General features: G+C 34.3%; 1 protein-coding gene across 1 annotated transcript in view; it reads left to right on the top strand.

The window, feature by feature from the left end:
• FBXL5 (F-box and leucine rich repeat protein 5) overlaps positions 1-27,249 on the top strand; it is a 47,439-nt gene that overhangs the window by 1,150 nt on the left and 19,040 nt on the right. The window contains exons 2-9 of the mRNA XM_079154092.1: positions 8,987-9,202; positions 11,391-11,486; positions 12,999-13,185; positions 15,158-15,340; positions 17,588-17,713; positions 22,272-22,420; positions 22,965-23,047; positions 24,177-24,902. Of these exons, the coding sequence (XP_079010218.1) occupies positions 8,987-9,202; positions 11,391-11,486; positions 12,999-13,185; positions 15,158-15,340; positions 17,588-17,713; positions 22,272-22,420; positions 22,965-23,047; positions 24,177-24,902 (1,766 nt within the window). The remainder of the gene's footprint in view (positions 1-8,986; positions 9,203-11,390; positions 11,487-12,998; positions 13,186-15,157; positions 15,341-17,587; positions 17,714-22,271; positions 22,421-22,964; positions 23,048-24,176; positions 24,903-27,249) is intronic.

A 27,249-nucleotide genomic window follows, 5' to 3' on the forward strand; every position in this document is an offset into this window, starting at 1 on the left:
TTTTCAGAAATTACATAGCATTAGGCAGAACTGCTGTCGACAGCAAACAGAGGCTCTTAACACAGAGAGTCGGTTGGAGGATGCCCAGAGTGTGCATTGCTAGGCCACACTCAAGACCAGCAGTTGAAAGCGGTAAGGTTGAGTTTCAGATCTTAGCACAAACATCTCCTGCCCCACAAACATCTTTCTCCTCCCGCTTCATTTTGAAAATGAAAAAAACAAAAACAAAAACAAAAACCCCCAAAACCCGACTCAGGTGTTTAAACATTAGAGCTGGCCAGGATGGTGGTTAACAACGTGGTTGCCTATTAAAATCATCCAGAAAGCTGTTAAAAATTCTGATATTCAAACCACTGAAATTAGGAGAGTGGAACCCAGACAGACATAAAGTGTAATTTCAATCTCTCCAGGGGAGTGCAGTGTGCAGCGTGCAGCCAAGGGTCAGAAACACCTATCCAGGAGACTCTTAAGGAATGGATGAGCCTTTCAGCTCATCAGAAGTGAATTTTTCAGTTGTCTGTATTGTAGTGTTTCTGTCTTCCTCGTCTTTTCTATTTTGTTCTAACAGTGTCCTTTAATTGAGGGAAAGAAAAATGGGGAGGTTTTCCACTTTCTCAGAAATCATAAAGAGAAGTTATGATTTTTCTCTGCAGAGTTTTCTCTCCAGTTTATATCTGGGAGGTAGTTTAGGGGTCACCTGCTATTAAGTGGAAAATTTTGTGCATGTATATATTTTTCTAGTTTTTTTCACATTTCCAAATAAATGTGACCTAATAATCACAATTCATTTGTTTGCTGAGAAGACTAACCAGCCTTAATTTTGTTTGTTTTGTGGTGTTGAGGCTCTGACCCCAGAACCTTGCGAGTGCTAGGCAAGCACCGCATTACTGAGTTATAGCCTCAGTCCCAGCCTTATTTCAACAGTTTGGAGAAGTTAGTCATCATTCTTGTGTCTTTTCCTACTGATTGATAACATTTGAACAAATTTTGAAAATAAAGTTGCCTGTTTTAAAAAAGCAATATTTGAGTCAAATAAAATTCTTACGTGTTCCCTCTTGCATAACGTGTTTAATAAAGCATTTTCAATTTCATATAGCATTAAGTCAAATTTTTCATGAATTTATATTACTGTGAAAAAATTATCACTAATTCTGATTTGATTACATACAGTTAATGAGATTATTATATGTGTTTATGGAGAAGACTTAACAGTCCAGTTTTCTGAACTGTGACCAAGGTAATTTAGAAAAGAAAAAAAAAACCGCATAGGAATTTTACATCATTTCCTCTTGATTCTGTTAACCAGTGGGAATCTCTCCTAGGATGTCCTTTGTGAGCAAGAGTGGAAAATTATGTATTTTGTAATGGTTAAATGGTCTTACAGAATTAAGAGTTTCTTGCTTTTTATTTGTCTTTTCAAGTTTTACCGTCACCGACCTTTAGTTGTATAGATCAAGGATATCAAATCCATATAGCCTGCAATAAAGCTATACCAAATGAGAACTATTTTTTAATGACCAAACTGAAAAGCTGCAAAGGTATATTTCACTATATTCTAAATTTTGACTCTGAATGTCCAGCTGGTATCTACAGTCAGTTTTTTACTTTTCCAATATTGAACTTTTTAAGTATGATTTATTTTAGAAGCAACTGTTTGTTTACAAACGTCATATTGGTTATTTCTATACTTAGACTAATTAGAAAATTTCTTCACATGTGGCTGTGTTTTAGTATTATATCTGATTTAATACTTTGCTCATGGATTTTCTCTTTCATAAAGATTTTATGGAAAGGTTTTTTCACCTTTGTCATCCTGACAGTGCTTTGGGTTAGGTAAAGGCAGGGAGTATTTTTGTTTTTTATCTAAGTATTTGTAGGCCCAGATTAAATAGGCTGAGGTTATGTAAGCAGTTAGTTATAGTTCCACATGGAAACCCAAGTCAGGATTAGGACCCCTGCTTAATTTTCTTCATGTGAAACCACAATACTTACTGATGTTTTTGGTAGTAGTATGCTAAGAGGTGTTTTTTGCTAATTCACTGATTGGAAGGATTTTGATAAAAATTTGCATTGATTGATATCCTTTCCCCATTTTACTCCAATTCCTGTCTTTTCTGGAATCCTCAAAACTTCATTAATTCTGTCAGTGAGTATGGAATTTCTACTTGTCAGTCTTGTTTGTAGTAACTTGTTGGCAGTGTGAGATGTGGTCACTATTCTTAAGGAATTCACAGTTTAATATGTATTAACACCTGTGTTAGGATGAAAATCCAAACTGGGAATCATGGGAATAAAGGAAGGCTATATAGTCATTTCAGCGGTAAAGTGTTAGGAATCGTCTCTTTGGATTCATTTCTGAGAACAAAATGGGTAGAATTTGTAAGGATGTGGTTAGTGCCAAGATTCCCAGACTTATATGTAACTCATTTATAAAAATGCAAGTGGTGCCAGGCATGGTGGCGTTCACTTGTAATCCCAGTGGCTTAGGAGGCTGAGGCAGGAGGATCTGACGTTCAAAGCCAGATTCAGCAAGGGTAAGGAGCTAATCATCTCAGTGAGACCCTGTCACTAAAGTACAAAATAGGGCTGGGAATGTGGCTCAGTGGTTGAGTGAGTGCCCCTGAGTTTGATCCCTGGTGCACCAAAAAAAAAAAAAAAAAAAAAAAATTAAAAATGCAAGTGGTGGAGGCTTTAAGGAATGCCCAAGTTTTTGGTAAGTATAAAGTGCTATCTACTTTATTAGTCTGTATAAAAGAAAGTTTTATGATAAAAACTGTAAGGAGGAAATATAAGCTCAGAATAACTTGAATAGTTTTTTTTTTTAAACAGATGAATAGCTTTTTGATCAATCTTTCTTTTTTTTTTTTCCAATTTTCTGCATACCCATAAGAACTATTGACTGACATTTGGGAAAGTTGGTTTAGTGGAGAAGTTACTGAATTGAGAACTGGGAGGGAAAGGAAAAGAGAATTTAATGAGTTCTTACTATATGCTGACGTCATTTCTCCTAATCCTCATAAGAACCCTGTAAGACAAGTATTATCCCTCATTTAAAAATGAGGAAACAGTCTTAGTGGTTAAAATAACTTATCCAACTTGTTCAGGTAGTAATTAGTAGAGCCTGAATTTTAATCTTAGGGTTTTTTCCCTTTCTGAAACCTGTGTTTTCTGCATTATGTCACTGGTTCTGCTGCTTATTACTCTTATGATTTTATGCAGAACAGTTCACCTGTGGGTCATTGTTTTCTCCATCTGTGAAGTAAATTTGACCAGACAATATTAAAGTTTTTTTATCGAGCATAAAATCTAAATGAAGGCATTGTCTGGCCATGTAGACAGAAAATAAAAACTTGAGTAGTAATTCTGAGTTTTTATGTATTTTCATGCCTATTTTTGAGTTTACTGGCTTTAAGTGGCACAACACTTAAGACTTAGTTTCAGGCAGGGTTGTTATATTTTAAGATGTAGAGGGTCTGAGACAGCCAGATATAAATTCTCATATGGAAGAGACCACGTGTGACTGTTATTATTGTTAATTGTGTGTTCTGTTCCATATGTACACATGTATCACCTCTTAGTATATTCTACTGTAAATCATTGTTTTTAAAAATATGTCCTGTGACCTACATTTTAAGTTGATTTGTGGGTTGGAAACAGCATTTAAAAAGTAAAGTGTAAAATAAATATTAGAGTTCATCACAAGTTAGAGAGGGAAATATCATGTCCCAAAGTCTGTTTGAACTGTTTGTGATATCTCTGTATCTGGATTGTACTGGATTGTATGATGAAGGTCATGACAAGTGTTTTCTTCAAAACACTTGTCTGGAACAGCATTTCTCAAGTGAAACATTGTTGACATTCTGGGCCAGACTTGGCTTGGGGGCTGTCTTCTGCATTGTAGGATGTTTTGACTGCATTTCTGGCATTTATCCACTAGATGTCAGCAGCATTTCTCCAGTGGTGACAGATCAACCTGTCTATAGATCTTGCTCTTTATCTACTGTGGGGCAAAATTACCCCTGTGGTGAGATCTTTTGCTTTAGAGTAAATGTTCTTCTATTTAGTTCCTTGGATCTGAAAAGATAGCTTTGTGATTGGGACAGCCTTCATCTCTTGTGGAAAGAACATAGGTATTGGAGTCTTAGAGACCTGATCTGTTTTGTTTACTACACAGTTGTGTGATTTGGGGTAAATTATTTCTTGGCACCTCAGTTCTTTAGTATATAAAATCGGAATTACAATACTTACTTTCTAGTATTGTTTTAAGAAGTAATACTTAACACCTATTATAGTGCCAAGCCTATTAGAGGCCTCAGTATGTTCTAGAAATTGTTAGTATTTAGCAACCCCCATCAAGTGTATGTGTTTGAATACTTTAGTGGATACAGAAATTTGAAAAAAACCTATTTACATAAATAGGTTTTTAAAGAGTTATATTTTATATCTTCTGGTTATTATTTTAACTAAATCAAATTTTCAATAACATGTTAAAAACATTTGTACTTTTCATGTGGAGAAGAACTGACTTAGTGTTTTTAATGACCCTTTTCATTTTACTTTATTGTCCTACTATTCATCAAATTAACAAATGCATTGCATATTTAACACAAATGAAACTCATATCTTCGATCTATTGTATAAACCTTTCCTCCTTCATCCTTCAGCTTTTCATCTGTTGATCATTTTCCCCAACTTTATTGGGGCAAAGTTAATTAAAATTGTATCCATTCAAAGTATACAATTAGATGGTATAATATGAATATACATTGTATAATTACCAAGATTAATCAAAACGTCCATTACCACAAATAGTTACTGTGTGTGTGTGTGTGTGTGTGTGTGTGCGCGTGCACACACGTGTAATGGAATGAGGATACTTAAGTTCTATTCTTTCAGCAGATTTCAAGTAAATGATACAGTATTATTAACTATGGTCACGATGCTGAACATTAAATCCCCAAATCTCAGTTCTTAAAACTGAAAGTTTGTGCTCTTTGACCAACATCTCTACAATTTCCTCCACCCCATGGTCCGTGGCAGCCACTATTCTGCTTCTGTGGGTTCCATTTTTAAAAGTTCCACATATAAATGAAATCATACAGTATTTGTTTTTCTGTTTCTGAATTATTTCACTTAGCATCATGTCTTCCAGGTTTATCCATGTTGTTGTAAATACTAGGGTTTCCTTTTTTAACCCTGCATTCTTTTTTGGGTACTGGAGATTGAACCCAGGGCCTTGTGCATGCTAGGCGAGCACTCTTCCACAATGCTACATCCCCATGATGCAGGGTTTCCTTTTTTAATGGTTAAACAGTATTGCTGTATGTGAGTGCGCGCGCGCGTGTGTGTGTGTGTGTGTGTGTGTGTAATCACATTTTCTTCATTCATTTGTTGGCAGGCACTTAGGTTGTTTGTATATCTTGGCAATTGTGAATAACAGAGTAATGAACATGGGAGTGCATATATCTCTTCTAGATACTGATTTCGTTTCCTTTGGACATATACCCAGAAGTGGAATTGCTGGATCGTATGGTAGTTCCATTTTTAGTTTTTTTGGTACTAATTTTTTGAAGGACTTCTAATGATACTTTTATTTTGGACCAAATACAGAAATAATAGCAGAGAAGCTCAATAGAGCTAGTTGATGTTATTGTCTGTGTCTCTTTGAATCTGTTAATATATTAATAACTGATAATTATGGTATGTCCATAAATTCATAATAATATATTATTAAAATATAAATAACATTATCAATACTATATTAATATATTATGAAGTCATCCACATGAACCTTATAAGGTAGTTAATATAAGTAACCCCATTTTTTCTGGTGAAGAAACTGAGGTGTAGGGATATTTAGTGACTTGTGCAGAATCAGTTCACCATCTGGCTTCAGAGTTAATTCTTTCAACCACTATGCTGAACTGAACCTACAATGTAAGAGTCATTTTACATAGCCATTTGTTTCTTAGTTTGTAGCATGAAAACTGGTTTTTGCCTTAGTTTGTTTTTAAGTCTAAAAGAATTTCCCATAGTCTAATGAGAAGTTGTGCAAAATTTTTTGCATGTCTTTTAAGATGGTACCTATCTTAACTCAAGTATGTTTAATTTTTTTGCCATTTAAAAATTATAGCTATTAATGCTTTGATTTATGTCATATTTTTACAAAATTTTTGATAGTTTTTTAAAAAAATTTACATTTTTTTTTAGTTGTACATGGACACAATACCTATATTTTATTTATTCATTTTTATGTGGTGCTGAGAATTGAACCCAGTGCCACAACCCCAGCCCCTTGAAGGTATTTTCATTTATGTAAAATGACACGATAGTATTTGCACCAATTAACTACTAATGAATTTTGTTGTAATCTTGTGTGGCATTTCTTAGTATTCTTTAAATCTGCAGAATATATTTAACCAAATCTCTGCCTGTTGTTTTTTTATAGTTCAACAACTAAACACTGTTTTCGAATTGTAAGTTGGTTGGAAAGAAAACAAAGAAAGCTATATGAAATTTCAAATTTCATGGTCTGTAAATACAAAGTTTTATGGAAATATAGCCACAATCATTTGCTTACTATCATCTGACTGTTTTTGTGCTACAGCATCCTAGTTATATTGTTGCTACAGAACATCTGCCCTACAAAATCTAAAATATCTACTCTCTGCCTCTTGACAGAAAAAGCTGACATCCTGTTCTGGATGATGTACTCATCATGTATTGTGGTTAATTATTCATTGTCCTATTTCCCTTCACTGGATATAAACTCCATAAAGGAAGAAATCTTCATTTTGTTCACTCATGTATCCCAAGTACCAGGAACAGTTGCTGGCTCAAAATAGCTGCTTAGTAAATATTTAAAGAGTAAGAAGTGCATACATTTATAAAATGAATGTTTAATTTTCAAAATGATAATAGCTCATACTTAAGTATCACAGCCGTTTGAAGTAGTTATTTCGTTCCCATCTAACACCAAGAAGAAATGGCCATTAAGTGAAAAAGTAATTTACCAGGTTATACAGCTACATAAATGGTAGAACTGGAATCTGATCCTAGGTTCTCTAAAAATGATTCTCTTAAATTTGAGACAGGATCTCATTAAGTTTCTTAGGGCCTTGCTAAGTTGCTGAGGCAGGCTCTGAACTTGTGATCCCTCCTGCCTCAGCCTCCTGAGCTTCTGGGATTACAGGTGACTTTTGACACCTAACCTATATTGCCTTTTATAGAATATACTTAAGTTAATTCTGTTACATATAGTGGAACAATTTTGCTTTAGGAGTTTGTGAGTTGTATTTTTTTAATGCTCTGTCATAAGACCACAGTTGCTACCAAGAACAGGTAATAAAACAGCCTAGATTGGTGCTCCATTTTAGAAATATTAGATCAGACTTTAGAAAGCAAGTCTAGGAATTATTAGTATCGGCATTTCTCTTTTCATTTATCTCTGTTATATTGAACCTGATCAGGCTTCAACTGGGGCATGTACCAGTGAGCTATATCCCCAGCCCTTTTTTTTTTTTTTTTTTTGTATTTTGAGACTGGGTCTTGCTAAGTTGCCCACTCCAACTTACATCTCCCAGTTTCCTGGGATTATAGGAGAGTGCCACCACATCTAGCAGACTTCCACCTTGAAAATGAATTTTGAAAGTAGAATTGATACAGTAGAAGGTAGATTATTTAATATAAGGTAATGGAGGGTTTGAATATTACTTTGAATTTTAACTTGAACAGATTTCTTGATAATTTGTATATTTTAATTATTAGAATTTAACTTGCCACTATGTGTAAAAATTTAGAATTATCTTGGAATAGGCATTTTTCTTTTGTTGAATATTAGAATTAAAGAAACTTAAAATGTATATTTCTTCCTATTTTTATTGATTTGTATCTTTCCTTCAAGTGGATTTACTTTACTCATATTCTTGTGTGCTAGGTTTCCACATTACACTATTATAATGCCTCCAGCCCAGATGAGTAGGTAATTTCCTAATTATTTGAATATTGGTAACAGTTTTCTTCAAAAAAAAAAAAAAAAAAATTCCCTAAATTATCTAGTAATATTCTAGCAGTCAATATTTTATAATTATTTCTTGTTCAGATCATCCTCATCTTGATATTAAATTGTAACAAACTATAATAAAATGATTTTGGATTTTTAAATTGTAAAGTTTTGAGGGGTGGATAACTGGGGATTGAACTCCGGGGCACTCGACCACTGAGCCACTTCCCCAGCCCTATTTTGTATTTTATTTAGAGGCAGTGCCTCACTATTGAACTCTTTTGAACCCCTGCCTCAGCCTCCCAAGGCTGATTACAGACGTGCTACCACTGTGCCTGGTTTAAATTGTAAAAGTTTAATACCATAAAGAACATCGAAACAAAAAAGCATTTACCACATTCTCGTAATGCAATTCTTTTAATATTTACCACATCCCTATATTGTATCTGCTTGTATTTATTATAAAATAATGGCATTTTAAGTTTGGGACTGCTTCTGATCCTTTTTAAAGAAACTGTGATTTGTGTGTGCATTATTTTTCTGTATCAAATCTTTAAGGTTGCAAACCATTTGGAAGCTGGGGAGGAAAAAGGAAAAGAAAGGTGTTTTGTGGGGGATAGCTTATGAAAATCAGATCAGTGTAGAGGAAGGAGAGGAAAAGTGGAAACAATAGGGAATGATATTGACTAAATGATGTTGTTATGTCATGTGCATGTATGAATTTGTAATGATGAATCCCACTGTTATGAACAACTATAATGCACACATTAAAAAAAAATGGAAAAAGAATGCAAACCAACATCTTCCTGGTCTAGTGTACCTTTTAATCTTGCTATTATAACTTGCTTTTTTAGTACAAATTTCCTTTATTTGTACTTTAATATAACTAAATGTATCTTCTATGTGAAAAAGCGAATATTTATTATTGATACATTGCTACATGTTTGTATGTATTTATTGTCTTCTTTTTAAATTTTTATTTAGCTTTCTAAAACCAACTTTTCCAACAACAACGATTTCCGTGCTCTTCTGCAGTCTTTGTATGCTACTTTCAAGGAATTCAAAATGCATGAGCAGATTGAAAATGAATACATTATTGGTTTGCTTCAACAACGCAGCCAGACCATTTATAATGTACATTCTGACAATAAACTCTCTGAGATGCTTAGCCTCTTTGAAAAGGGACTGAAAAATGTTAAGGTGAGTTGCAAAAATTGGTATGTAACTATTAAAATTTATACTGTCTTCTGTTATGTCATTGGCAAAACTCGTTAGCAATTTGTAGTAAATGCTATTAGGTTAAAGGAAAAATGTAGTGTTTCATTAGTTAAAGATGGCTATGAAGACTTTCAGTAAGGACAGTTACAGATGGCTTTGAAGACTTTTTCAGTAGGGACGACTGCAGTAGGGGCTGGCAGTAAGGAAGAGAGATCTGACTCAACTCCAAATATACAAGTTGGGGTTTATAGCTAGAAAGCAAGATGGGGGTCAATGGATGGAAAATCACTAAGGGGAAAAATCTTGATAGGAGAAGTCTTGCTAGGTTAACTCTACAGGATTTTTACTGAAAACAGGCCAGGGTGGTAAGAGACTGAGGGTAGAGGATGAGGAATTTGATCAAATACTGAGATGGTCATATACCAAGGGTAGAAGAGTTTTGCTAAACTGACTCAGCAGGATTTTTCCTAAATGTACTAAAAGGGCCAAGGACTGAGTCCAAGGTCAGGCCTAGTTGAGAAGAAAGCTCAGAAGAGCCTGGTTTAGTTTCATTAGAGTCTGTTAATTTTGACATTATTGTTATTTAATAAAATTTTATAATGGATGTCTCCTACCTAGTCTTAAAGTTGTTTTCATGAGTGAAATATTATTACCATAAAATTGTTATATTCTGTTAACATTTGCTGAATGCTGAAAGGAAAGTTATCAACTCAGTCACTCCTGACTCAAGGTAAAATTGTTGCTTAGGCTGAATAAAAACTTCCAACTTTATAAATTTTATTTTAAAATTGAGGGCTGGGGATGTATAGTATAGTGCTTGGCTAGCATGCGGGAGGTTTTGGGTTTGATCCCTAACACCACAAACAACAACAACAAAAACCTCAAAACAACAAAAATTGCTTTATAATGTTTACTGTATTTTATTTTCCTAATTGTAGGAAGCAGGATGGTTAAACATGATAATGTTGGTTGTATAATATAAAATTAAAGGCATGCGGGATTGAACCTAGGAGTGCTTTACCTCTGAGCCACATCCCCAGCCCTTTTTTTATTTTTTATTTTTATTTTTTAATTTTGAGACAGGGTCTCACTGAATTGCTAAATTTAATTGCTAATTGCCTTGCTAAATTGCTGAGGCTTTCCCCAAACTTGGAATCTCCTGCCCCAGTCTCCTGATTTGCTGTAATTACAGGTGTGCGCCACTATGTCCTGCAAATTAAAGGCATTTTTGAGTATAGTTTAGGATAGTACTGTAGAGATTTTCTTCTTAATTCTATATGTATTACAGGATATTCAAAATTTGATCTTAGTTTATTTCCTTTCTGGTTCAGTGAAGCATAGGTTTAAACTACCATGTGCCTGTCTCTTAGATTTGATCCTAGAAAGACTATTTTGCAGCAGGGTGGAGGATGGATTGAAGGAAAAGAAACCTCAAGCAGGAATAGTATTATAAACAAATTATTCTGATAGTCTCTAAAAGAATACTTAGTAGCTACTTGTTGGGGAAATGGTTGATTGGGTAGGATACTGAAGAGTAATGAGAGATTTATTGTTCTATTAAATAGTCCTTTGTACTCTCTGAATTTTGTATCATTCATGTATTATCCATTTATAAGATCTGAACTAAAGTAATGTCTAGTGGAAATAGAGGAGAGGGAACAGATTTGACATTTATGTAGGAAATGGGACCGATAGAATGTAGTGATTAGAAGGTAGAAAAAACAGAAAATAAATGGTTATTGAGTTTGACTTCCTAGGATTAGAAGAGGTTCTATTTGAATTGTTTATGTAGTCTCGGTGAACATTTATGGGAGGAGGAGGAGGCCTGGGTGGATTTCATGGACAAAAGAGTGATCTGGTGTAGAAAAACAAATTTGGTAATTAGGGGATATAAGTGCAAATGGAAGCCATGTGGACATGCTTAAGGAACATATGTAAAATTCCAAGAAAATATGACATTGAATTAAATAAGGTCCTCTAATACTGATAAAAGTACAGAGGCCACTGTGCTGTTTATCAGTGTGTGGTTTTTTTTTTTTTTTTTTTTTTTTTTTTTTTTTTTTTTTTTTTTTTGAGGTTTTATGTTAAATTTAAACTCACTTTTTGGGATTAGGTACAATATAAATAATGAAGCAAAATTTTCGTTGAAATACAATATTTTTGTTTCCAGAATGAATATGAGCAGTTAAATTATGCAAAACAGCTGAAAGAGCGGTTAGAGGCTTTTACAAGAGATTTTCTTCCTCACATGAAAGAGGAAGAAGAGGTAAGTAATTTTTTTCCATTGTGATTTAGATTTACAAAAATTTAAAAATATTATTTTACCTTAGTTTCTTCAAAATATTACATAGGAAGATATGTCCAGTTGATGAAGAGAAGCCTCCAGTTGATGAAGAGAAGCTTCCAGGTCCTTTTGGGAACCAAAGAAAAACCCAAGGGAAAAAAATGCATAGTTTTAAAATTCTCATGAAGGCTGTTGCTTTTACAGAATGAATGATCTAGCTTCATATACTCAAGAAATATGTGTTTTGGGGGCTGGGGTTGTAGCTCAGTGGTAGAGCTTAGCATGTGTGAGGCACTGAGTTCAGTCCTCAGCACCACATAAAATAAATAAATACAAATAAAGTAATATATGTTTTTATAAGTGCAAGTGGCATTGGTAATAAATTTTTATGTCACCCTAATATTTTTGCAGAACACTTAGATGATTCTGTGACTTTCGTAAGTATTTTCTGTGTGCTAATTATAAAGAGTTCTTAGAGTTTTTTTTGTAATTAAATGATAGTTTTAAATTTGTCAGTCTTCTGCCCAATACATATGTATTACAATATTGTTGATTAAACCAGCAGAACATATTCTCTTCTTTCTCTAATATGGAATGAATGTCAGTGTAAGACACAAAGAAAGTACTTTATTTTTTCAACTGTAAAACAGTTACTGTAATGATTTTCAACTATGGTTTCACCTTATAATCAGATTGGTAATAATAATTTTAAAAAAACCTTTTTAAAAATTTTTTTTTAAGTTGTAGATGGACACAATACCTTTATTTATCTTTATGGGGTGCTGAGGATCGAACCCAGTGCCTCACACATGCTGGGCAAGTGCTCTGCCACTGAGCCATGACCACAGCTCAAGAAACCTACTTCTTAAGCCCATGCCAGGCCAATTAAATTAGGTGGGTGGCATGGCACGGATCTTTATTCAAGGTTCCCCAACTCATTGTAGCATGAAATCAGTGTTGAAATCACTGAGTTACTAGAGCAGTGTTTCTTAACTTGTGATCAACCTATTAAAACTGTCTGTGGAACTAAAAGGAAAAAGCCTTGGTTCCATGTCTGACTATTCTAATTGTATAAATATATCTATAAATTTCCATGGATAAGCAGCAAGGAAACCACTGTACTAAAATAATGATTAGAGGAAACATCTTCAAAGTCCTGAAACAATATTGAATAGCTCAAGGTCTCAGAAGCGTTTTGACTTTTATGGTTCTAGTATGCAGGGTGTCATTCTCATTTGAGGAAGAGGCCCTGTTTAAAAGCCTTCTTGTCCTGATGTTTTAAAATTATTAGGGTCTGACTTATTAACTGATGAAACCATAGAAGGGTCTTTTGGGGGATATTGTTGTTTTTGAACAACTGACTTAGTGATAATAACTAAAATTTTTATCTTATTAAAATATATAGCTATAATACTACACTTGAGTCAGTAATAATTTAAAGGGTATAGAGTAAAATAAAACCAAGCATCTTTTCTAATGAATATTATAATTTAGGTTTTCCAGCCCATGTTAATGGAATATTTTACCTATGAAGAACTTAAGGATATTAAAAAGAAAGTGATTGCACAGCACTGCTCTCAGAAGGATACCGCCGAACTCCTTAGAGGGCTTAGCCTGTGGAATCAAGCTGAAGAGCGACAGAAGTTTTTCAAGTATTCTGTGGATGAAAAGTCGGACATAGGTGAGATTCATTTGTTTGTTTGTTTATTGGTACTGGGTAGTGAACCCACAGAGCCATATCCCCAGCCCTTTTTATTTTTTCATTTTTTTCAGGCCTTTTTTTGGGGCGAGGGTACACAGGGACACTATTTTGTATTTTTATTTAGGGTGTAACTGAGTTGTGTAGCACCTTGCCATTGCTGAGACTGGCTTTAAATTTACAGTCCTTCTGCCTCAGCCTCCTGAGTTGCTGGAATTACTGGCATGAGCTACCATGCCCAGCTTGAGGTTTGTATACTTAAATAAAGAGCAGTTTACTAGTTCAGGGCTTCTAACATCTTGTTATGAATTGTAGTTTTGTTTGAGGAATGAGTTAAGTCAGACTTGCATTATGATCAGTTGAAATCATTTATTTCCACTTACACAGTCTTGAAAACAGAAGTTTCTATTTTCAAACTTAGTGTTTATGATGATTTAACACACACACACACACACACACACACACACACATACATATCCATTTGCAAGACAGGGTTCCTTGAATGAATTTAGATATACTTTTACTAGAATTTAGATATACTCTGAACATATACAAAGCACTTTTGTAGTATCACCTAACTTTTGCGTTTCATTGACTATAGTGGGTGCTTTCTCTTTCATTGTGTTTTTTCATTAGTTTTTAAAGTCAATATGTTTATGCCATGGTTTGACTTAATGATTTTTTAACTTTATAGTGGTGCAAAAATGATTCACATACCAGACTTCAAATTTTGAATTTTGGTCTTTTCCCAGAGTAGCTATATGCAGGATGATATTCTTTTGAAATGTTGGGCAGCCGCAGGGAGCTCTCAGTCTTATATTTTATTTAATGAAGTAGGTAAGATTCATGTTGAAACAAAAATGATTTTATAAGTTAAGCTATGATTAAACTCATAAAGCTTGTAAGCTTTATTCTGAAATGCAGCTTGTGCCTTAGATACCAAGCTAGAACTTGTCGTCTCTGGTTTAATTGTAATTATAACATAGGATTTAAAGGCATCACACTTAATATATTTAATTTTCCCATTCCTTCAAAGCATATTCTAGCTGCATTAAGTTTAAAATATTCGGCATTTTCAAAGTGACAGTTTAAAGTAATTTGATCATAATATTTGTATGTTTAAATTGCTTTATGAAGACAAATCAGATATACAGTTCTAAAATTCTTCATAGTACCTTTAGTGATAAATTTTTCATATTTTGTATTCTTTATTGTAACACTCATTTTCACTTTTCTTTCAGAGAATTGGTATTGAAATAATAGATTATAGAAAATTGTATAACCAGTGACTGACTTTCCACAGTTGTTACTAACAAAAGATTTCTTTTGATGTGTGCCAGGATCAGAAATAGTTACATTATGTTGTCTCAACTAGCACATAATTTAATAATTTAAGTAGGTTAAGGCACCTATAGGTTAAAGAAGTCAGATTTCATAGACCTTTTATATGAAATTTGAAAATCAAAGAGAAAATACAAGGAAAGACTAACAGGAGCCATAATGCATGAAAAAAAAAATGTCATGAAATTTGTGTGTCATTAAAAATACCTTGGAGATCTCATAATCTGGCTAACTCTACTTGTTGATTTAAAGCGGTATAACCTGTTTGGTTCCTTTTTCAAATGATGCTACTCATGCTACAAAGTGAGTATTGTTTTTTTTTGTGACGCCTTTGTAAAAGGAAGTCAATTCTGTTTTCACTTTGTAGCTCCCACTGATGAAGTATGATCTGGGCCATGATAGTTTAACCCTACGGGTTCTTAACAAGTTTAACATCTCCATGTTACCTCTAATACGAGTTGTTTCCGTTTCACATCTTGCAAGCAGGAAGGAATTAACTTCAGGCACTGGATTTTACTTACAGAAAGGTGATTGTAATTTTTTACTGCATTTGCTCTTGTGTACTTTACTGCTAAATTTTTTTTTTTTTTTTTTTTTTTTTTTTTAATTTCAGAAGCAGAAGTGTCAGAACACTCCACAGGTATAACCCATCTTCCTCCTGAGGTAATGCTGTCAATTTTCAGTTATCTTAATCCTCAAGAATTATGTCGATGCAGTCAAGTCAGCACTAAATGGTCTCAACTGGCAAAAACTGGATCACTTTGGAAACATCTTTATCCTGTTCATTGGGCCAGAGGTAGGTATATAGGACTTTTAGTTTGTTTAAAAAATATTTCCATTTGTTTTACTAGAGGGATCCTTGTGGCCAGACAGGGAAACTCAGCTTGACCAAAAAGTAGATTTCATAGTTAGATGATGTGTATTCAGTATGCATTTTAAGAAAAACTAGCAATGCTAAAGCATTCATGGGTAAATGATATGTCTGCCATTTCCTTTAAAACAATTAGGAAAAAATAGTTGGGAGAGGGAATACCAAAAACATGGGCAAAATGTTGATAATTATTGAAGATAGGTGTTGGGTATATGGGCATTCATTGTTTTTTCTACATTTGACTATGTTTGAAGGTCTTTATAATAAAAACTTATAACTCAATGTATTAGATTTTCAGAACTACTTTAATTATATTATTTAAAAATATAAACTAAATTAATTTTGTATAATTTAAAGATGAGGCACCATAATGGCTCTCTGTTGGTGGTGGCTGAATCTGTTTTTGTGTTTAACATATCTTTTTGTTCTTTGTAATTGCTAATACTTCATTCTCTAAACAATAGGGTTATAATAACTAATTTCATTTTAAGTTATTCATGCATATGAACAATTTAAGAGAAAATTTTCTTTTCGTGAGCATATAATGCAGTCATGGAACAAATACAACTAATATGGTGTACAGTTTTCTGTCACTAGAATAATTTGTTCTAGGTGAGAACTAACCTCTAAATTTGCATTAATTTTTTAATAGTTTTCTGTGTGTGACTTTAATATGAAGTATGTATTTTTCAGATGTTAGATTTAAATTGTGAGTCTTATTATAAAATAGTTTATTTGTTACAATAACATGTAGCATTTTTGTTTTTTGAGATCTCTCTGTGTTGCCCAGACTGGCCTTGAACTTGCAATCCTCCTGCCTCAGCCTGCTGAGTAGCTGGAATTACAGGCGTGGGCTACCATACCCAGCTGGTAGAACTTTAAAAATAATCTGTTGTTAGATACTTAATATTTTTCATGTGATGCTATTTGGAGAATTAGGTAGACTTACATGACTCAAATGATTAGAATTATTATGTGGAATGTGTTTTTAATTAGTTGTGGGATAATGACATTGAGCAAAAAGTTAAATAAGGCAAATATGGATATATCAAATAATTTTTTGTTCAGCTATTTTTAATTGAGAATTTTTAAGAAAAGTACATAATTAGGTATGATTTGATATGAATGTCACCAAGTGTGATAATGCTGTGCTAATTTCCATGAAGTCACCCAAATCTTTAAATACGCTTCTTTTTGGTTTCAATATATATAAACAAAAAGTTCCAATAAAAAATGGCTTTTGTTTACTTATGATATTTTAGGGTTTTTTTTTCCTTCAAGGGGATATTTGAAATGTCTGGGGATATTTTGGCTTGTCCCATGTTTGGATATTTTACTGGTGGAGGACAGAGTGCTGCTTAGCACCCTGCAGTACATACATCAGCCCTTCACAACAAAGAATTGCCCAACCTAAAATGTCAGTGGTATCTAGATTAAAAAACCCTAAATGTAGATATTAAGTTAAAAGTTTAGTAAATTACCTCTGCATTGTCTCTCACTTTACAGTTTTATGACTTGGTTGCATTATATTCTCCAGGATCTATAAATTTATGGTTTTGCTTTACCTTAGTCTTTCCTTTTCATTCTGCTCCCACCTACTTCTGAATTGCTCACTGATTGCTTACTACAGGGTAGAAAGTTGCGTTTCCTTTCGTTTATTAGCTGTCATCGTAATGGAGCCAGTGTGAAGCCATGGTAGGAGACAAAGGTTAGGTTATTTTCAGTGATTTTTAAAATTGCATGTAAGGCTATTGATAATTATTTTTCAAACAAAATAATAACCATTAAACTTATTTCTGTAAAAGGTAAAATTAAAAAGCTTTCTATAGAGAGAATAGATATAGAGCAGATATACAGCAGAGTATAAATTTTTGTACTTTTGTTTTCATTGTTTTAGAAAGATGTATTTGGAAAAATATCAGCTATTAGTTTATTAATTAGTTGTTGAACCCATATAGAGATAGTTATTTTAAGTATGTTTGAAATTAAGCTTATGCTTATTTAAGTGTATTTTTCTTAACCATCATTAAATATTTCTAAAATAATAGCTGATTCATTGTCTAGGGCTCACACCTTTTTTGTGTATAGATTTTTATTGTAAATAGGTTAATTTTTTTTGTTGTGATAGGTGATCTGATCTTTCTGTGTTCCTCTTATTTATTCATTGAGTAGGTGACTGGTATAGTGGTCCTGCTACTGAACTTGATACTGAGCCTGATGAGGAATGGGTGAAAAGTAGGAAAGATGAAAGTCGTGCTTTCCAGGAATGGGATGAAGATGCTGATATAGATGAGTCTGGTAAGCCACGTTTGGAATTAAAATTATTACGTGGTGTTTTACTAACTAACATTATATTTGATAGTTATTAGGTGTTAAGAGTCATGTGTTTTGTGTATTCTAAAGAAACTAGTAGGTTTTTAGCCTACTTATTAAAATTTGAAGGAATAATAATACTTTATTTGAACTTGTAAAAATGTGTTGTGTTATTTCCCATTTTTTTAATATTCAAATAAAAAAGCCAGAAAAGATTGCCTGTTTTCCATATGGAAATAAAATACATTCATTATAATGCTTTATAGTTTATAACATGCTTCTTAGGGCCATTTCATTAAGCCTGTTTATGAGCATTTTTGAGTCATCTGTGACCTAGAGGAAGGAACCATGAATCTGTTGAGTCTGTTTATTCATTTCTAAAGTCATAATACTTGCCTCATAAGGTAGTTGTAGAATTAAGAAGTAATGTATATGGAAACTCTGGGCTGGGGTTGTAGCTCAGTGGTAGAGTGCATGCCGGGCACTGTGGAGGGAAAAAACAAAAGTTCCATCTATGATATTTCTTTGTAAGTTGTAAAATGTTATAAAAACTAGTGTAGTCATTCATTAAGCCATGTGGGAAAGTTCAAGGGTAAACAAGAGTATTTCCCTGCCCTTAAAGAACTTACAAGTAGAAGAGAATAAGAATGATTACTTCTTAATTTGTGGTGCATAATGAAAGATATTGCAATAGATGTAAAGAGAGATACTATTTGGGAGTACAGAAGTGAAAGATCTATATTCTTTCATGAGTATCATTTTAGATAATTACTAAAAGATGATGAAATACTCAAATAACAAATGAGATAGTCTTGGTAAAACAAACTAAAAAATTTCTATTTATGAAACTTCCCATTTTAAAAAAGAATTTGGCTTGCCAACATCATTCTAAATGGAGAAAAATTGAAAGCATTTCCTCTGAAAACTGGAACAAGATAGGATACTCCCTCTTTCACCACTTTTATTCAGCATAGTGCTTGAAACTAGCCAGAGCAATTAGACAAAAGAAATTAAAGGGATATGAATAGGAAAAGAAGAACTCAGATTATTACTGTTTGCTGATGACATAATTCTACATTTAGAAGATGCAAAATATTCCACCAGAAAATTTCTAGAACTCATAAAGGAATCCAGCAAAGTAGCAGGACATAAAAATCAATACCCACAAATTCAATGTATTTCTATACATAAGCCATGAATCTACTGCAAGAGAAATTAGGAAAACTTCCCCATTTACAGTAGCCTCAAATAAATTGTTAGATTGCTAACAAAAGAGGTGAAAGACCTCTACACTGAAAACTACAGAACAGTAAAGAAAGAAATTGAAGAAGACCTTAGAAGATAAAAAAATCTCCTATGCTCTTGATAGGCAGAATTAATATTGTCAAAATGGCCATACTACCAAAAGCTTTATACACATTTAATGCAGTTCCTATTAAAATCCCAATGACATTCTTCATTGAACTAGAAAAAAAATCATGAAATTCATTTGGCAAAATAAGACACCCAGAATAACCAAAGCAATCCTTAGTAAGAAGAATGAAGCGGGAGGTATCATGCTACCAGACATTAAACTATATACAGAGCGATACTAGCAAAAACAGGATGGTGTTGGCACCAAAATAGACATGTAGACCAATGGTACAAAATAGAAGACACAAACTCACAGAAATACAGTATCTCATACTAGACAAAGGTGCCAAAAATATACATCAGAGAAAAGATAACCTATTCAATAAATGTTACTGGGAAAACTGGAAATACATATTAAAAAATGAAAATAGACCTCTATCTCTTACCTGGCACAAAAATCAACTCAAAGTGGATCAGAGTCTTAGGCACTAGAACAGAGAACTTGTGCCTTGTAGAAGAAAAAATAGGCCCAAATCTTCATCATGTCACCTTAGGTCCTGACTTCCTTGACAAGACTCCTAACACACAAGAAGTAAAATCAAGAATCAATAAACAGGATGGAATCAAACTAAAAAGCTTCTTCTCAGCAAAGGAAACAAAAAGTAATGTGACAAAAGAGCCTACAGAAAGGGAAAAAATCTTTAATGTATACTGCACGCACCTCAGAGCACTAATCTCCAGATATATAAAGAACTCAAAAAACTGAACACCAAGAAAACAACTCAGTCAATAAATGGGCTAAGTAACTGAACAGACATCTCACAGGGGAAATACAATCCAACAAACATGCGAAAAAATGTTCATCATCTCTAGCAATGCAAATCAAAAATACTCTTAAGAATTTCATCTCACCCCAGGCTGAATGGCAATTATCAAGAATACAAGCCATAATAAGTAATGGTGAGGATGTGGGGAAAAAGGTACACTCTTCATTGCTGGTGGGAATGCAGATTGATGCATCCAGGATGGAAAGCAGTATGGAGATTCCTCAGAAAACCTAGAATGGAAACCACCATTTGACCCAGATATCCCACTCTTTGGTTTATACCCAAAGGACCTAAAATCAGCATATTACAGTGATGCAGCCACATCAATGTTTACAGCAGCTCAATTCACAATAGCTAAGCTTGGAACCAACCTAGATACCCTTCACAAATGAATGGATAAAGAAATTGTGGTATATATACACAATGGATTATTACTTAGTCTTTAAGAAGAATAAAATGTGGCATTTGCAGAGTATTACTCAGCCATAAAGAAGAATGACTAAAAAAAAAAAAAAATAAGTTGGCCTGGTGGAAGAATTAAATATGTGGAAAGTAAGGACCATAAGTACAGAGATTATTATTTCAGCAACTAAAGTAGTTTATTTTTTTGAAATGAAGATGTCATATTTTGGTATAGTTTTGCAAGTTGGAAGGTACTTCATAAGGAAGAGGTCTATTAATACCAGTTAGATTGGGAGGTTCGCTTGCCTGTGTCAGACATTGTTCTAGATTTGAGGGATATCATAGTGAATGAAATGGAGAAAACCCTTGGTCTTTTTGAGCTAGAACTTGGAGAGGGGAACAGACAATAAATACAGGCAAAGTACATACCATAGGAGAAGTGACAAAAGTTATGGAGAAAAAGAATGGAACGTATGCCTAGAAGAGGGGAAAGTGGTGACAGTTTTAAATAGAGTGATTATGTTCCCTTAGAAATTTGAGCGACGACCTGGAGATGTGTCTTTTCTCACATGTTACCTCAGGGAAGACTTACTTTATCTTTTCAAGAAAATTAACTCATAATACTCATGATAAGAATTTTAAAGGCCTAATCAAACTAGTATATTTGTTTCAACCTTAAAGGTAGAAAAAAGATGTTCATCTTTTCTCTTCACATCCAAGGGGAAGGGTCAAGGGCAGAGTACTTGCTTTTGCATATGCAAGGCTCTGGGTTCATTTGGCAACACCAAAAAACAAAACAAAACAGAACAAACAAAACACCAAGAAATATAAAGAGAATTATAAAAAAAGGATTGAGCCATTCTGAGGTAATGTGCCAGTTCGTTTTTTAGTGGATTCAAGACTACACTGTGGCTGGATGTGGAGGCACACACCTATAGTCCCAGCCCTCGAAGGTTGAGGGGGATGGATTCCTCGAGTTCAGGAGTCATGATCAGTCTGGGCAACTAATGAGAACCCTCACAAAGACGAAAACAAAACAAGAACCAAACTCTGGATTTACCATCTACTTCAGTGCCTTTTCAATTTAAGTGTTTTTATTAGTTGTGGAGAGAAGCTATTTTTTCCTTTCAGTATATTTACTATTTTTTTTTTTTTTTTTTTTAAGATTTTGCAGTAAACAGTATACAAAAAAGAATGACTTGGAAATAAATTTGTAGTAGAATAAATAGGGTTCACTAAAGTAATCTTTATTTCTTTATATTTTGCATATATAAGATAACTAAATATAAAATTATGAGTAATAAATTCACTATTTGATCATGTCCCTTTTGTTTACTATACTTTATTTAAGTAAATCTTGTTCTCTTAAACTGATGTTTTGGAAACATTCCAGCTAGGTCTTTAGGCATAATAATAATAGGATCCTGAGAAAGGCTTTAAAATTATTAGCTTGTTCTTTTTATTGTAATAAGTATGTTTTTGTTTATATCAAAAATTGGAGTTTGTAGTTTCTGTTGTGGTTGGTGTTAGTCATGTAACCTGCTGTAAACATCCAAGATTTTCAGCAGTTACTAAGTAAAACTCAAAAGCCATGTTTATTTTCAACTTCTTAATGGTTCTGAGGTACCTTCCCTTGCTCAATTCATGATGATCAGATTGGTTGAGTTCTGTTTCAAATTTCTTTTAGCTTCCTGTCCTTTTTACTAAAGTAGAATAACTGGTGGTGTTTTTTTTTACTGTGGGCCATTTTTTCTCTTGATATCATATATTCTGTTCTTTTGAAGAATTATTTCAGTATTCAGAGTTCTTTTCAAAACTTTTTTCATTGCTTGAAAATGGAATTGTTTATAGAAGAGCATTTAAAGACAGCACAAAATATTTCATATTTAATTATTTGGTGAGTCTTTAGCCTTATTATAAAATTGGTATATTAAGTTCTGACTTTTGAATTCATTTTGCAGAAGAATCTGGAGAAGAATCGATTGCTATCAGCATTGCACAAATGGAAAAGCGTTTACTCCATGGCTTAATTCATAATGTTCTACCATATGTTGGTACTTCCGTAAAAACTTTAGTATTAGCATACAGCTCTGCAGTTTCCAGCAAAATGGTATGTATAGATTAGCACTAGTTTAGATATTAAGAAAAAGAGTGATATAAGTGGTTTGCTTATTCCTGAGTTTAAGGGGAAAAAATTACTGAGTATCTTCCCATGCATAGGTAGCTTTCATATTATTTCAGTTCTTACAAAAATCCTTGTATTGTGGGTATCATTACCTCCATGTTATAGATAACTGAGACAAGGAGAGGATTAAATATTTTATTCTCAATTTTATGATTCTCTGTAATGTGTAAGGTATGGTGAGATGGGCAAAATGAAATTCATTGTTGTTATTAAAGTATATCTTGTGACTTTCCTACATCAGAATCTCCTTGGGTAGTTCTTTAAAATGTAAGTTTCATGGGTTCAGTCTCACAGCTTCTAAGAGACTTGAGCCCAGAAGATGTATTTGTAATACGTTATTCAAGTGATTTTGTTTTTACATGCATGTAAATTTGAAAACTACTGGATTCTATATATTAATAATAATCTAACTAAAATAATTATCTAACTAAAGATGAACAGATCTTCAAAGTGACTTTTTTCTTTCTAGGTTAGGCAGATTTTAGAACTTTGTCCTAACTTGGAGCATCTGGATCTCACCCAAACTGACATTTCAGATTCTGCATTTGACAGGTTAGTTTTTTAATATTTAAATATAGTTAATTCTGGCTGTGGTTGTGACGCAGTGGTAGGGCACTTGCCTAGCACATGTGAGGCACTGGGTTCGATCCTCAGCACCACATAAAAATAAATAAATAAAATAAAGGTATTGTGTCCATATACAACAAAAAAATTTTTTTTAAAAATGTAATTGAATTCTAAGAATTGGTAGAATTGTTGTGTAATTTTTCATTTATATAGTTGCAGTTTAATCACACTTTTTTTTACTATTGTATCTTGTCATGTATGACTGTAACTTGATAGCACCCTCTAGTTCTTTACTTCTTGTCCATAGGTCTCACCTGATCCTGTATCATCTGCTATCTTTACAGTTGGGTAGTGTGTATAATATAGGCCTTTGAGCTACCATGTAGTGTGATATTATGTTTTTAAGATTTCATTTGGGAGTTGGGGTTGTGGCTCAGTGCTAGAGCACTTGCCTAGTATTTGTGAGGCACTGGGTTTGATCCTCAGCACCACATATAAATAAATAAAGGTTCATCAACAACTAAAAAAATATATTAAGAAAAAAAAAGAGTTCAGTTGGGCCCTAAGTGCCATTTAGCAAAGCTCCCTTTTAATTCTTAGCAGTTTTTCTGGTAGTGTACGACATTTTTTAAGCTTCACCCTACATATTATACTTCCTTGGATAGCTTGAATAAATTTCCCCTTTATTTTAGATTGCCCCTTCTCTCCCATCCTAGCATTTTCTATTTCAAAGGAAGAGATAAATTCTTTTTTTCCCCAAGGCTAATGATAATCTGTTTCAAGAGCTTGTTTTGTCTGTATCTTCAATTAATCATTAGTTATTCTTTCTTTAGTGTGTATACTTTACTTTTAGAATATTAAACATAATTTTTTCCCATCTTTGTCTTTCTTCCATCCTACCTTTCTGATATGCTAGCAATGCCATGGGTTCCTAATTATTCTTACTATCTTTTTGTATCCTTAGTACCAAAAATAATGCCTGATAATTGTTGCTGTGTTTGAGTATACAGTAGATTTAAAATTTTTCTTCTGATATCCTTCTATATACATGTAGTCAGATGCTTTTGAAGAAATTAACAACATCCATTGATAGTCTTGTCACTCTTAATTATAGTTGGTCTTGGCTGGGTTGCTGCCAGAGTCTTCGGCATCTTGATCTGTCTGGATGTGAGAAAATCACAGATGTGGCTCTAGAAAAGATTTCCAGAGCTCTTGGAATTCTGACATCTCATCAGACTGGCTTTTTGAAAACTTCTACAAGCAAAATTACTTCGACTACATGGAAAAATAAAGACATTACCATGCAGTCCACCAAGCAATATGCCTGTTTGCACAATTTAACTGACAAAGGCATTGGAGAAGAAATAAATAATGAACACACCTGGACTAAGCCTGTTTCCTCTGAAAGTTTCTCTTCTCCTTATGTGTGGATGTTAGATGCTGAAGATTTGGCTGATATTGAAGATGCTGTAGAATGGAGACATAGAAATGTTGAAAGTCTCTGTGTAATGGAAACAGCATCCAACTTTGGCTGTCCCTCAACTGCTTGTTACAGTAAGGATATTGTTGGACTAAGGACTAGTGTCTGTTGGCAGCAGCATTGTGCTTCTCCAGCTTTTGCATATTGTGGTCATTCATTCTGTTGCACAGGAACAGCCCTAAGAACTATGTCAGCACTCCCAGAGTCTTCTGCAGTGTGCAGAAGAGCAGCAAGGACTACATTGCCTAGGGGAAAGGACACAATTCACTTTGGGAGTGAAAAACCTGATCAAGAGACTGGCCGTGTACTTTTGTTTCTCAGTCTTTCTGGATGTTATCAGATCACAGATCATGGTCTCAGGTGAGTAATAAAATCCAGAGTAATGGACATGTTCTTAGTCTCAAATGACTTACTTAAAGCAAGAGGTTTAACCACAGTCTAACCTACTTCAGAAAGGTAGAACAATATGACTTTTGATACAGGATGAATTTTTTTCTGCCAGTTAAACCCTTTGTGATATAGAAGAATGTAAATTTAAAAGTTTAATAAATACTTTGTAAATGGCTGCATTACATTTTTAAAGGTATTTTAGTGAATGAATAGGATGGTTTTTACAGATAGTGTAACAAAATATGTATATCATATTCAGTTGGTTTGTATTATTTGTGTATATTATGGTTTCACATAGAAGATTTGGAAAATACAGAATGTCTGTGGAAGTAATTTAGTTTAGTTACACAGCTGCTGAAGTGTGCACAAAAACCAAAGCACTGGCAGAGCTAGACTGTAGATTGTGTAGTAAGAGTTTAGAATTTTTGAGTTTTGATCATGATCTGCTTATGCTTTAAGTCATAAAGGTAGCATGTGAAAGAAGTTCTGCATTTCCTCTTTTTTTTTTCTTCTGGTAAGCATAATCTTTTAGCAAATTAAACTGAACCACTTTTTTTTCTCCCTCTAGAGAAAAAGAGAAGTAGAGGTGAAACATTCATTAATCCCAAGAGGTAGTTTTCCTTAATATTCAGGTTATTCTGTATGTTTCATGGGACCCACTTGGAACTCTGTTGGTCATGAGTATTCTTAGCCGTAGTGTTGAAGACAGTTCCATGGTTCACTGGCTTTGGGACCAGACAGACTTGGGATTAGATTCTGTTTTTCTGTATAGCTGGCATAGCTGTGAGGCTTACATTAGGTGAATAATGGTAACAATGAGATGCAGAGAAACAAAATACATTTTCAGTAAGCAGGAGCTGCTGTGTAATAATTGTTTGATCTTTGATGTGAGCCTTTGGAAAATTGATTATATGTTTTTCTTTAGGAGAGAGATGTCATATATGTTAGATATGAAAAATTTACTTAGCACAAACCTAATACTCTATGCCGTCAAAAAATATACCTATGCTGGGTGCAGTGTTACATGCTGTAATCCCAGTGCCTCAGGAGGCTGAGGCAAGAGGATTGAAGGTTCAAAGCCAGCTTCAGTAAAAGTGAGGCACTAAGCAACCCAGTGAGACCCTGTCTCTAAATAAAATACCAAATGGGACTGGGGATGTGGCTCAGTGGTCAGATGCCCTTGAGTTCAATCCCTGGTAACCTTCCCCTCCCCACCACAAAAAACAAAGAAACAGACAAACAAAAAAATCCCCCTTAAGGCCAGGCATGGTGGTGCACACCTGTAATCCCTGTGGGTGAGGAGGCTGAAGCAGGAGAATCAAAAGTTCAAAGCCAGCCTCAGTAATTTAATGAGGCCCTAAGCAACTTACTGAGACCCAGTCTCTAAATAAAATACAAAAAAGAGCTGAGGATGTGGCTCAGTGGTTAAGTGTCGCTGGCTCTTTGCGGTACCAAATCCGTGGATATTTGTCACCGCTTGCAGCAACAACTTGCACGGGTCTTATGGGTGGTGGAGTGGAAACTGAGGCACTTTTCTCTTTCTCTTTAGTGCGCTGCTTTCTTGCTTGTTTGTTTATGGAGGATAGAGGAAATGAGGCTTACTTGCTTTGAGAGGAGAGAGACTTTGAGAGAAGGACAGGCTTTGCTTAGAGCTTAGAGGAAGAGAGACTTGCTACGCCTCACTTAAGGTCTACTGCCTCTTACTGGAGCGTCCTGCATCCTGTGAACTAAGGGTGTGTCTACCTAAGGTGCCCTAGTGATGCGTCTCAGTTCTCCGCTCTGTGATCTGCCTTCCGCCGATGCCCCTACTTGCTGCTGCCGCGCGCGTGTCTTCTGCTTTTCTGCTAATGGCTGCTGTGTCTCTGTCTCCCTCTGCCTATGCTTATATCACCTCCAGGAGGCGGAGAGCAGGGCCACGCCTCTTACGCAAAGATTAGCAAGAGCTAGATGTCCGAGCAGGCACAATTAAGAGCGCTGGAGAACACATGCGCATACCTTGTGTACGGGGACGATAAAATCACCTGAGTGTGCTTATGTCAATTAACCTCCTCGCTGCCGATGTGATCAACATGGCACAGCCCCCAACAGTTAAGCCCCTCCCCTCCCAAATACGTACACACAAAAGCTGTGGTGGCTCATTGTCTGTAATTCCAGCTACTTGGGAGGCTGAGGATCATAGATTTGAGGCCACAATTTAGGGAGACCCTGTCTCAAAAAAAAAACAAAACAAAAAAAAACAAATGTGGAGTTGTCCTGAGTACAGTTCTCAGTTCTGGAGCAGGGCGGGGGCGCAGTAGTGTATGGTTGTGTGTGTGTG

Source organism: Sciurus vulgaris (genome assembly GCF_902686455.1).
Source record: "Sciurus vulgaris genome assembly, chromosome: 9".
NCBI lineage: Eukaryota > Metazoa > Chordata > Mammalia > Rodentia > Sciuridae > Sciurus > Sciurus vulgaris.